At 36.5% G+C, this 14091-nt stretch overlaps 1 protein-coding gene across 1 annotated transcript in view; it reads left to right on the top strand.

Annotated features, from left to right (window-relative positions):
• LOC149299793 (solute carrier family 23 member 1-like) overlaps positions 1-12964 on the top strand; it is a 48506-nt gene extending 35542 nt beyond the window's left edge. The window contains exons 10-12 of the mRNA XM_089486056.1: positions 111-219; positions 9642-9737; positions 12789-12964. Of these exons, the coding sequence (XP_089342182.1) occupies positions 111-219; positions 9642-9737; positions 12789-12964 (381 nt within the window). The remainder of the gene's footprint in view (positions 1-110; positions 220-9641; positions 9738-12788) is intronic.
• The last annotated feature ends 1127 nt before the right edge of the window (positions 12965-14091 follow it).

The raw sequence follows: 14091 nt of genomic DNA, 5'->3' as shown, positions 1-14091 counted from the left end.
AAGATGAATCTATAAAATGTCTGTTTCTTTTTAAAAATGCAATGTATAACATAATTAATAATCAAGCTAGTAAATTTCATGACAATTTATTAACATTGTATTTTTTCCAGTATGTGGATTTAAACTCCTCTAGAAACCTTTTTGTTCTGGGATTCTCATTGTTCAGTGGTCTTGTCATTCCAACATGGTTGGCGCAGAACCCTGGGATTATCAATACAGGTATGGTCATTAAGAGTCACTGTGGGAACAGTTTTTTAGTTATATTATGTTGTTTGTGATTGAAGCACAAAGTTTGGCCATTATCTTCTATGTATTGAGGATTATATATACATAGTAAGTTAAAGTTTTTTTTAAAAAAATCCTCCAGAATACTATTCGTAACATTACATCTTTAAATATCTAATCTAAAACATTACTTTATTATTGCTTAATTCTGTAACTAAAGTTAGCATGATACCTAGAACGTTTAAATAAACAAACCCTTCCCAGAATAATTATTTAATAAACATTTGTATCATTCTTACTTTTTGGGACACTTGTCATGTGAGATCAGACACTCACAGATTGTCATCCGAGAATCCTCAAGAGCTCCTTTGTTGTTTTTGTATGTTTAGACATTCAGATGAAATAATAAAACACCATATCTCCTGAGGTTTTTATTTTGCTTAACAAAGAGTGTGATTAATATTTTTTAAACTATCGAGGCTCGTAGAAAAAATTATGAGGGAACACAGTAACTGCTTACTAGATTTGTGCATTTAGATTTGTACGAACTTTATCTTTAATTCATTTTGCACAGTTTTGTGCGTTCATACAAATCTGCACTAACGTGATGGCACCGATGAAACAAACTAAACTGAATGGCAAAACCTCTGACATTTCGTTAAAATTTGTTTGCCTGATGTAGCTGAGTCATCTCCTTCTTAAACATTTTCTTGGATAGTTAGTTCCAGTTAATTAGAAGATGTTACTTTTGTTGGTGTCAGACAGGCTTATACAAGTTGTGATTGGCATTTTGGCAATGTTCCCAGAAGATGTGGTTATGGTTCTAAGTGGGTACATGTGTTAAGCATTCAGGGGTCCAAAAAATCTAACAGATCTTGCTTATTAAGTACTTGCAAATCCATACTTCTCAGGAAACAATCAAGGCTAGGATGTACAAGGTTACCTATCTATACCAAAAAAAAATCCTACCTCAGGTCACTCTAAAACTAAACTTTTGATAATATATTTAGAAATTTCAACCAAAGCACCAACTTATAATACAGAGATGCAACGATAAAGAATATAATAACAAAAAATATCAGGGACCTCAAGTTACTTCTGCTGGGAGGCTGTTTCACATATCCACCACCCTTTCAGTAAAGTAAATCTTCCTCAGATAAGAAAAACTTTCTTACAAACAGCAGAAGGAAAGAAAAGCTATAGTTAACCATTGCAATGTCAGAGATCTCATTCTAAAAAACTACTATATATCACTCTAAAACTAAACTTTTAATAATATATTTAAAAATCTGAACCAAAACACCAACTTATATTAGAGAGATGCAAAGATGAAAGAAAGAAAACAAAAATCTCAGGGGCTTTGTGGACCTCAAGCTACTTCTTCTTGGAGTCTGTTCCACTTATCCACTACCCTCTCAATAAAGTAATTCTTCCTTACATAATTAAAACTTTTTTACATTTATTTTAGGGCAGCTGAGTTATGCAACAATGGTTTAATTTTCAAGCAACTGTTTGTTATCTTTGAAGAATCTTGTAGTGCTCCCACGGCAGTAGCGCAGACTAAATTTTAAAAACTAGTACCTTTAGGTAGAGACCATCCCTGTGATTTTTACTTTAATGCAAGGAAGTTTTATTTAATTTCATGAAAAATAACTTAACTAAGAGGGTGATGAATAAGTTGAACATACTTCCAGCAGAAGTGATAGATGCTGTAATACATTGAGGAAACTTAAACATGCTTTGGATAAGCATACAGTTCCTGGATCTAAGACAAGACCAAGAACTGATTAATGTTTAAGCCTTTGTCGCAGATAAAACAGGCAGACCATATGGGCTGAATGAGTCTTATCTGCTCTGATTTTTGTACGTTTGCCTACAAAAGAAGAAAAAAAAGGAAAATTACATGATACACTTTCCCAACAGGTAGGCACATATTTCCATAATAATGGGTGTTACACTTTATGGGCAAGGGGACAAATGTTATCAAACTAATACATCTTATAAAAATTACATAACAGATTATAATTAATATTCTATTACAATTAACCATTTCAGTGCCTGTAAAGAAAGCTGTGCATTAACTTACCTCTATAGTGATATGGAATCTCACTAGCATTGCCCGCTCCTGTACCACATATGCTTGTATTGAGTTCCAAATGTAAGTTCCTTTTTGGGCATTTTCTGTGTTTGATTCTTTATGTATCAATGAGGGCATAACCCTGAGTTACTTTTTGCATGTACTTTTGTACATCTTTCTTCATTTTTTTAGTGCTAATCCATTCAATTATTATATAGATTATATAAAGAGTGTATTATATAATTCTACAGCAATGCTGAATATGATGTCACTATGTAAAACAATAAATAATTACAATTGAGTGTTAATTGTATAGAAACCCTTTGGTATCCATCTGTGCAGAATACTAAAACCTTCTATGGCAATGCAGAGGTTACTACAATTCACTACTCAAAAATAAAATCATTTTCCCTTTTGTAAAATGAAATCTGATCACAGTGTGATTTGATTTCATGCAGACTTTCTTGTGCTTTCCTGACTAGTCCCAGGGCACTGGTCAGAGTTAATAAGAATTTCAGTGCCAATTTATTGGTAAATATCATTTACAGTAAGCTAGCTAAGAGTACTCACTGCACTGCATCAGAACAGCTGTTTAGAACTTACCTTTTGTTAAGGTAATGAGCACAGTCAGCCACTTTCAGTGCTGCCAGGGTCATATACAGCCACATACGGAATTATTTATATAGTACAAGAGTTGTACCATAATAATATATATTAGACTTGTGCATTTGAACCTCCAAAAATCAGCAGGGACCCCATTGAAATTTCCATTTTGTTGTCTTTGTTGCTCTCTCACCCTCAGACTCTCATTTACCTTCTCTTACACAATTCCTTCCTGCCTTCTCCGTTGACCACTTCTGTGTCCTAGTCACCTTTTCTGCAGCTCTGCTACTTTTCTTGCCTCTTCTTGTTCTGCTGTTGTATCTCTTTTTCTGCTGGGTTTTCTCTTGTATCAGCTCCATTGACCAGGCCTTCCAGAGCGCTTCAGCAGAATGGCAAAACCTCTGTATATACTCTCTCCCTTGATTGGAGGAACAAGTGGAGGAGCTGTCCCTGTGGTGTGCGCACCATGGCTCTGCCCTTTTGCTGACGTACTCCAAAAGGCAGTCGGATTCGTGAAAAAAAAGTTATTCTGAACCAATTTCTGTGATTCCATCTGCAATATTCTGGCATCTTGGTACTTCCACAAATCAGTGGATAATCGAGCTGATACCAAAAAAGTGAAAAAAGACAGAAGAACAAGAAAAGGCAAGAGAAGAAGAATAGCTAAGGAATAAGAGACATGGAAGCAGATGGGGGAGACATTGAGACATTGAGAGAGCGTGAAAGATAATGAATGAGAGCGTGAGACAGCATGCGCGAGTGAGAGTGTGAGAGAGCATGAGTGATGGTGAGTGACAATTTTCCAAATGAAAAATGAATTTTATCTAAATTGAAAGAGCAAAAAACTAAATGTGTTGTCCCAAAATGAATGGACCAAAAACGAAATAAAAAATTTGTCTGAATCGTTCTTAGTCCATTTGCACAAGTCTTATATATATAAATGAAGTTACCTGTCTTGGTAAATATCTCTGATTCCATTACTTAGGCTCTGTTGGTTTACACATCCTGCCTACATCTTGCCTACTGAAGTCTAACTAGGGCTAATCTATAATAAAGTTATAGAAATCTAAATTATTTAATACACAAAATGTGAATGAAAACTGTTGAAATAGTATCATATTAATTCACACTATGAGCAGTCTGAAACACTATTGTCTAAAATATAGATTCTTTACAGATAATTTAGATTTATAGTCAACTAGGCATACTTTGCTCTTTTCGTGGCATGACTGTCTCCAAGTGCCTCATTTTCTCACTCTTTCTTCGCTGGGAAATTGCAATAAAATAACAATTCCTGTAGTCCATTGTTAAATATCAAACGCATTTGGCTTCATTGTACACTGTCCATTAATGACCCCAGAGTGATTTGTCAACATTTTGTTGTGTAAACGACACTTTCTCTAATGCCAAACAGGCAGCTCTTTTCACACAAAAAGCACTCTGAAAAAATGTCAATGAACAATTTAGTTTGGCAACAATTACAATGTTCCTTTCTGTTCCAAGAGCAAAAGAAACAGAAGGAGTAACATTCTCTGTTGCCTGGGAGAAGCAATCACTGCACAACTTCAACAACTGAATTGAAGCTACAATTCTGCTTGGCTTGCGTCCCAAACACAAAATGAGCTTTGACTGGTACAGAATTACCTCGTCTCGCAAGTAGTTCTTGAATAATTACCTACATGGCATAAACGTTCCTTCCACTAATATTTATGAAACATTGTTTATGAATAGATAAATTCTTTGCTTTGGCTTCGCCCCGACTCACTATCGGTCCATTTAGTGGCTAAGAAGTTACTTTCCTTCATAGTCTACTCTTTTGTTCTGTAAATAAACTGAGTCAAACAAAGCATGCCTGCCAACCAATGTTATTGAATTGTTGGGGGAACACCTTGTTGTGAAAAGGGACATTTAGCAGGACAGCTTCCTTTTTATTTTACTAATGTGAAATAGACTGGTTTATATAGTCATCATCTAGATCATTTTTTATTTTTAGCACAACTGATACATCGCAACCGCAATGGAAGATGTAATGGCTGGTAAGAAGATCTACCTGCAAAATTAGACTCTAGTTGCTATAACTATCTAACATATTGCCTTTTTTATTTAAATCATTTCCAGAAGTGTTATTGATATTCTGTATTTTATACATATGTACAAATATTACGAAAATAGACTGGGGCTGAAAGTGACCCCTGGCACTTTAAAGCCATAGACTGATAAGTTGGTGGCTGCATGCATCTGCTTGTCTGCTGACTCTTGACAATTTTAGCAGGAAATCAATAAATTCAGGGCAAGATATTCTCAATCAATAACTTGCATATTGAATCTCTCTAGGTACCCAACGGGTACTTACAGTTTCAGTTCTGCATGGCGTAACCATATACTGCATAGTTCAAATGGTCACAAAAAAAACAAAGGGATCGATCCAGCATTTGAAAAAAAACAAAACTTCCAGCTTTATTTTACTTAATGATTAAAAAGCATAGTTCACACCTGTGCATCCAGTACACAGGAAACCCCAAATCTGACGCGTTTCAAGCGGTACCCCGCTCTTTATCACTGTGATAAAGAGCGGGGTACCGCTTGAAACGCGTCAGATTTGGGGTTTCCTGTGTACTGGATGCACAGGTGTGAACTATGCTTTTTAATCATTAAGTAAAATAAAGCTGGAAGTTTTTTTTTTTTCAAATGCTGGATCGATCCCTTTGTTTTTTTTGTGTTCATTCCACGCATCAAGTCCGTGCGGATCCGTGCAGATGAATATATAGGGAGGTGAGCTGGCTTTTGCATTTATTCAATTTTGCTAATAGTTCAAATGGTACAATTTTGCTCAAGTTCTGCATGAATATAGTGCAATTTGAATTGCCTTGATAGACTCACATCTAACTTACTAAGTAGGAGGTGATGAGCCTTGGGCGCAGGCTTTTTTTGCCCCATAAAAAATTGTAGTGAAGTAATTGATCCCACCCTTATTCTTGATGCCCCATTCCCTCCTGTTTCCAGACAATATGCCTAATTGCACACTATATAGTTCTATTCAATGTTCATATAAAAAAGGACATTATTATTATAACTAATATTAATTATTAACAATTATATACATTTATTTAATACTAAATGTTTTATATAGTGCCATCATATTCTGTAGTGCTGTACAATGGGTAGACAGGACATAACAAGTAGTAAGCACTGAACAGCCATAACATTATGACCCCTGACACTGAATAACACTGATAATCTTGTTATCGTAGCACCTGTCAGTGGGTGCAATATGTTAGGCAGCAAGTGAACATTCATCCTCAAGGTTGATGTGTTAGAAGCAGGAAAAATGAGCAAGCATAAGGATCAGAGCGACTTTGACAAGGGCCAAATTGTGATGGCTAGATGACTGGGTCAGAGCATCTCGAAAATTAAAGCTCTTATGGGGTGTTCCCGGGCAGCAGCAGCAGCCAGTACCTCAAAAGTGATCCAAGGCAGGAAAACTAGTGAACTGGCGATAGGGTTATGAGCGGCCAAGGCTCATTGATACACGCAAAGGCTGGCCTGTGGGGTCAAATCCAACAGATGAGCTACTGTACCCCAGATCCTGAAAAAGTTAATGCTGGTTCTTATATAAAGGTATCAGAACACACAGTACATCTCAGTTTGTTGTGTATGGGGCTGCGTAGCCGTAGACCAGTCAGGGTGCCTATGCTGACCCCTGTCCACTACCAAAAGCACATACAATGGGTACATGATCATAAGAACTAGACCACAGAGCAATAGAGGAAGGTGGCCTGGTGTGATGAATCATGTTTTCTTTTACATCACGTGGATGGCCATGTGCGTCGCTTACCTGAAGAACACATGGCACCAGGATGCATCCATGGAGGCCCCACCTCACAACTTACAGGACTTACAGGATCTTCTGTTAACGTCTTGGTGCTAGATACCACAGCACACCTTCAGTGGTCTAGTGGAGTCCACGCCTCAACGGGTCTGGGTTGTTTAGGTGGCAGAAGGGGGACCTACATAATATTAGGCAGGTGGTCATAATGTTTTGGCTCATTGGTGTATAACAATTTTACTTACAGAAACAACAGGTGAGGAGGGCCCTAGTCAAACAAGCTTACAATCTTGACATCAGAAAAAACCCTTTCCAAAATATCCAAAATAAGCACCAGTAACTAAATAAATATTACCCTCCAACAAAATAAAGAAAAGTAACAAAAATGAAACTAACATCATTGAGGTTCTGAGGGATCTCTAGTTTTACTATAAGAAATGTGCCCCATTAACCCATAGCTCTGCCACTAAAAAAACAACTTTACAGCCTCCAAAACAAGTTTTTGAAAGGGTACTATACAAGAAAGGTAAGTGGTCATATAAAAAAAACACCAAAAAACTGTTAAACCATGATTCCCCTTCTCCACACACAAATATCAATGGTAAAAATGGCAATAAGCTCAAGCCTTTAGGGTATGAAAAAACCTTTATCATGAAGGTGTTAGGTTGCTCTAATACTCTACATATCTAATTCAATTTCTTAGGTGAAGTTGTTTCCTATTTATTTGAATATATATATTTTTTAATTGTTTTTGCTGATTAGATTCCACTAATGCAAACTTAGAAGGAGAATCCCAAAACCATTTATTTTCACAAACAGTTAACAACAATGAATGTTTAGCTTTTGGTAGTAATAGTAATGGCTACTACCCATAAAGCATGGACTAAACATATGTTACTGCTTCCTATGTTGTCACAAAATAACATAATAAAAAATTAACATTTAAACATATTGTGTGTCATTAAAAGAACGGATAGCTGACTTTTAATATCAGAGTACTTCTCTAACATATTTACAATTACAGTATACTTTATAGAAGGACTTGTAATATACATTTTTTTTAAGATAAACAAGTTTAAGATACATTGCTCACCTGGAACAATGTGCCTCAAGCTTCCTAACTTGATAACCTAAAAACTCATAAGAATATTGCTTAAAAAGTGTAGGTAACATCATCAGTCATGCAGCGAGACAAGAGCCCTATGGTTAAATATGCTGCTAAATGGAGATTTTAATAATGTATGGAATGTTGGTAATACATTTCATAATGTGCATCGGTAAATCTGACTTACAGATCAAAATTAACCGTGAATTTTGATTTTTCAAACATATTTGGATATTACAACGTAGTATGAGTTATTTTTGCTTGAAATATTTGGCTGCTGCTCCAAGAAATACACAAGAAATTCCCTGGAAAATGTTTTGCTTGTCTGTTATTTTTCTAATTATTTTGTTTCTGTAGTTCATCCAAAGCCATTACATAACTACTAAAGTATAGTGAACTGAAAAATGCAGGGAACAAAAAGTTAGAAATGGAAGGGTTTGTTAATGTCTATTTTTTGCCAGAGTAGAAGCGATCTGGAACATCCCAATTCCATCTGGTTGTTACTCGATGATGGGGGTATTCTTAAAATCTAAAAAAAAAACCACAATTGTTGAACTACCTATTGCTTTTAGATATGTCAGGACTACTATGAGGGGATGAAGAATTTTTTATTATATTTAACTTGTGTTGGCTAGAGATTCCTTTAGGGTCTTTACAGACCTCGTGAATCTCTCCTCGAATCAGACGGTACTCATGATGATGTCATAGGGACATCCTAGGGGCCTATAGCTAATTATTTGTATCTATTATGTTTTATTTGAATTTTTTTATTTAAAATAATTTTTATTCCTCATTTTAAAGAATGGAAATATATTTTTTATACATCCTCTAACTCTGATTCCCCTCTAGCTAATCAAAGGCTGACAGGGGAGGGCTGACGCCTTCACACATACACACTCATGCTAACACAAACACACATACACACTTATGCAAACACATACTCTAACACTCACCCTATCTCACAAATCACACCATCTTCACACCCTTACCTTCATCAAAGTCTTTTTGCTAGCTGCTTGCACACTATGTGAGTGACCACAGTATTGTCATGTGGTCATGTACAGGCCCGGTTAAAACAATATTGGTAAAAGGGTTATGAATAAGGAGCATTTATGGTATAAAGTTGTACAGTCACAAACCAAAGGAATATTCTTATGCCATTTTTACCTCTTTGTAAACTTGCTTCAGGATTGTTACTTATACATAATGCAACACCTAAAGGCGTTTATTCGCTAAACTTGAAGGTTGCAGAACCCTGGACTCACCATACATTATGAAGGATCAACCTCAGTGGGCTTCTCCCTAAAAACACCAACAACAAAACACTTGTTTAGCCATGTATAATATATAAATAAATCAAACAGAACCTTACTCATCTCATTATACAGAGTCAGCTTAGTGGCATAGTAAAGTAGGCAAAATAAAAATACAATGGCTCTACAAACTCATGATTTACCAAATAAGCCCCGATAATCTTCCACATGACAAAAGAATTTCCAAACTCTTCTCTGCAATATTGTTTGGATGACTTGGTTTCCTTGTAGATACTAAAAGGTCAATAGGCAGTGACAAATTAGGATCCCCCATGCATGTAGACTGGTTATCATTTTGGGGAGAAGGGGGCATAATTACTATTCATGATCAAATATTGCTTCCTTTGGCCCATGGCTAGATATGTGGCAGTAGCCTAGGTTACCCTGTGAATAGTGCTCCCCATGTGCATACCCTCTGAGAATTATAAGCCATCTAAATCACAATGCTTTCATATACATAATCCTCTAAATTGTATATCTTGTATTTTGCAGGTATAAAGGAAATTGATCAAACACTGACTGTGCTCCTCACAACAAATATGTTTGTGGGAGGATTCTTTGGATGTTTTTTGGATAACACAATACCAGGTACAAAAGAGAAAAGAGACAATTGAAATGTAACTGAGAACTTGTTAGCTGGTATAGTATATTGGGTGCTGATTGTGTTAAAAAATAGTCTGGGTAGTCCAACTGCACAAGATATACACAATATATACGGCCGGCCAAGTTTTGAAAATGACACAAATATTAATTTTCACAAACTCTGCTGTCTTAGTTTAGATGATGGCAATTTGCATATGCTCCAGAATGTTATGAAGAGGGATCAGATGATTTGCAAAGTCCCTCTTTGCCATAGAAATGAACTTAATCCCCAAAAAACATTTCCACTGTATTTCATCCCTGCCCCAAAAGGACCTCTGTTAACCATGGTTACCTGCAAGGGAACACGTGCTGTCATCATTACTTTGCACAAAAAGGACTTCACAGGATATTGCTGCTAGTAAGATTGCACCTAAATCAACCATTTATCAGATCATCAAGAACTTCAAGGAGAGAAGTCCAATTGTTGTGAAGAATGCATCAGGGCGCCCAAGAAAGTCCAAAAAGCGACAGGACCGTCTCCTAAAGAGGATTCAGCTTCGGGATCAGGTGCCACCAGTGCAGAGCTTGCTCAGGAATGGCAGCAGGCAGGTGTGAGTGCCTCTGCATGCACAGTGAGGCAAAGACTTTTAGAGGATGGCCTTGTGTCAGGAAGGGCAGCAAAGAAGCCACTTCTCTCCAGGAAAAACATCAGGGACAGACTGATATTATGCAAAAGGTACAGGGATTGGACTGCTGAGGACATGGGTAAAGTAATTTTCTCTGATTAATCCCTTTTCCGATTGTTTGGGTCATCCAGAAAAAGCTTATCTGGAGAAGACAAGGTGAGTGCTACCATCAGTCCTGTGTCATGCCAACAATAAAGCATCATGAGACCATTCATGTGTGGGGTTGCAATTTTGCCTAAGAACACAGCCATGAATAAAGAATGGTACCAACACATCCTTCAAGAGCAACTTCTCCCAACCATCCAAGAACAGTTTGGTGATGAACAATGCCCTTTCCAGCATGATGGAGCACCTTGCCATAAGGCAAACGTGATAACTAAGTGGCTCGGGGAACAAAACATCAACATTTTGGGGCCATGGCCAGGAAACTCCCTAGACCTTAATCCCATTGAGAATTTGTGGTCAATCCTCAAGAGGCGGGTGGATAAACAGAAACTCACAAATTCTGACAAACTCCAAGCATTGATTATGCAAGAATGGGCTGCCATCAGTCAGGATGTGGCCCAGAAGTTAACTGACAGGATGCCAGGGCTGATTGCAAAAGAAGGGTCAACACTGCAAATATTGACTCTTTGCATAAACTTAATTGTCAATAAAAGCCTTTGACACCTTTGAAATTATTGTAATTATACTTCAGTATACCATAGTAACATCTGACAAAAAAAATACCTGACAAAAGAACACTGAAGCAGCAAACTTCGTGAAGACCAATACTTGTGTAATCCTCAAAACTTTTGGCCAAGACTGTATTATATACACACATACTGGTATATAATTATACACTTACATTGGAGGAATAACATATTGGCTCATGTCTGTCTGATTTAAACAAGATTGTTATACCTGTGCATTGCAAAAATGAAATATGCTAGTAGTATATGGTCAAGGCAGATACTGGCAATAGGTGAAGAGCACAGTCCATATGTAACTTTTAGGGTATAATGGACTGAAAAGTAATAAAAAGGCGAAGAGTAGAATGTAGCTCTACAGGGTTGTAACAGGCTGAAATACTAAACATTTTATTATAATCCTTTCTGGATAGGCATGGACATGTTCATACATGGAAACTGGCCCATAAGGTCTTCCATTCCCCCTCCATGGGAATCAGGAGTGGCTGAAGGTGAGGTTAGAAGTTAGGAGAAGCCACTCTAAGCAGGTAGGAGAAGGAGCAAAATTGCATGCATCTGACCTTTTAGTGGATATGGCCACATTCTGCTCACCCAAACAAACGTATTTTCCTAATTTAATGCTTCAGCATTGCTAATTAGATCCCTGTACGCATGTATGATGTACAGGCCACTGTGTGTTAAGTTCAAGCTTTTGAAATATTTTATTAATTTGGATGAAGACTGATTATTATAAGGTTTTGGCAGCAACACAACAAGATCAGCACCTGCTAGGAACTTTCCACAGGTAAGACTGTCATTAAAAAGGCATGAGAAGCTAAAATATGTTCTGTTTCAAATTTCTCTTTGAGTCATACATAGTTTAATGAGAAAGCAATCACAGCATTTTAATTATTATTAATCATTCTTAATGTGGGCAACATACAGAACACATGTCATGAAACCTGAAACCAGACACAGATACAAGTTAGATGTCAATTTGAGTATCAAACTACGAACTAGACAGATACATAATGCAGAGGTTGATTGTATACAGCGCTTATAATCTATACCCAACCTGGGAACACCGTCGACTTTTAAATCAGCTTCCCTGAGGCTCAGCCCCAATGATGCCTACTTAATGATCATATCTAAATGCTTGTACTTCTTAGTCATTTGATACACCTAATATATAGCTCTGCGTTACAAAAAAAATATTTGCCTTCAAGGACAATATGTCTTGTTCACGCAAAACAGGATATAAAGCAAAAAGTGTTATAACGAACATTGGATCCCAGCCAAGCACAGCTGTGTAATTAATGAAAATGAGCCTACACTTTGGATGACTTTTAACACTGTGCTTTCAATAATAGAAACTTATTTACATATGTGATTTGTGGTGTGTTGAAGGCGTGTTCTGCCACATTCATTGATAATGTCTACTTTTATAGAGTATAAAACCAAATGTGGCATTATGTTTTGTGCAGTTTTAAGTGATCAAAAGTGGATGTTCTTTATATGCTACAATACAGGATTCATTGCTTAAGCACTGTTCAACTAAAATAGAACTACTGTATGACTGTAAGAATGGTGTACACGCTTCTGATTCCTAAGTGCTTCCTTTCTTGCATTATTTTGGCTTATAACCAACAAAGCCTAATATTGCTCAGCCAGAAATGATGACCTTATTTCTTATTTCCGCTTAGGGTCAGATGAAGAAAGAGGAACCTCGGCTTGGTATAAACAAATGCACGAAAGCAAGACTAATGGCAGTACAGGACAATCTTGTTATGATCTGCCTTTTGTCACAAAATACCTTAGAAGACTTTCATGGAGCCGATACATTCCATTCTTACCAACATTTCAAATGGAGATGAATTAACTCTGCTCTTCCAGTAGAATGTTTTCCTTACATTGCAGTAACTTTTTATATAAAATAATGTGAAGATACAACCCTTTTGTAGACAGTGCTGGCTTCTCTGTATGACAGATGCGACATTTGGTTACATAGCATTTTTGGGGAGTACGGTGTAGGTGATCTTGTGGTAGCCCTGCTTGCACTTACAAGTACCATTAAGCCCATTTCTTGTTCTTTTAATAGTACATTTGGTTGGATCTTCTGACCTCAATGATGACATCCCTCCATTGATCATTTTGACCATACATTTTGCCATGTTTTGACCTATTTACTTCCCATGCCTATCCTGTATGACCTTTTTTTATTCTTAAAGCATAGGAGCATTTTAGTATCCCCTTGTTTGAATAAAGGGACAGTTGAAAGACACATGTCTATATTAGACATAATATATTACATTTGTGTCAACATATTAGGTTTACAAGATGTAAGTATTGTTAATTAAATCTACAATGTGCAGAATAACAATGTATTAAACAAATATGATCATGGGAAATTAAGGCTGTCAGTTTTAACTTTTTAAAATATCTATACCCAATGCTTTTTAACCAGTCTACAGTCAAACAACTCTGCCTTAAACAAGGAAGCAAGTGAAATCTCTGGGTACTGGTCACCTAAAACCATACAAAGTATTTATTGCTAACCCTTGAAGAAAACATACATTTCTATAACAATAAATCTACTGATGTTTCCAGCTTTCCTTGGTGACCACCATTTTTGTTTCCCATGTTGATTTTAAAGATAATTACATTCCTTGTTTTATAAGTAGTATTCAATAAATTGAAAGTAACATATTGGGTATTTTCCTTAGACAAGAGCTGTCCTACGTTCTCTAGGTTATATAAACTGTAATACTGTCTTTATAATCTGGTTAGGCTCAGTGTAGCTTGGCATTCTCCTAGTGCCATTTTGTGGATTGATAAACCAGCCTGTATTGTTATGCTTTTTAAGGGTGCTACATGTTATCCTATAGGCTGTAGCTTAACAGTAAATGTATTGTATATCATGAATCTACTTTTAGTAAAGACAAAGTAAATCTTGCTGCATACCCAGAGTCATAAAACGCAAACATATTACAATCACCATCAGCATTC

This window comes from Sceloporus occidentalis, unplaced genomic scaffold (genome assembly GCF_023333645.1).
Source record: "Sceloporus occidentalis isolate IW3139 unplaced genomic scaffold, rSceOcc1.0.p SCAF_28, whole genome shotgun sequence".
NCBI classification, from domain to species: Eukaryota; Metazoa; Chordata; class Lepidosauria; order Squamata; family Phrynosomatidae; genus Sceloporus; species Sceloporus occidentalis.
The sequence above is the reverse complement of the archived record's forward strand: the minus strand, read 5'-3'. Positions and strand labels throughout refer to the sequence as shown.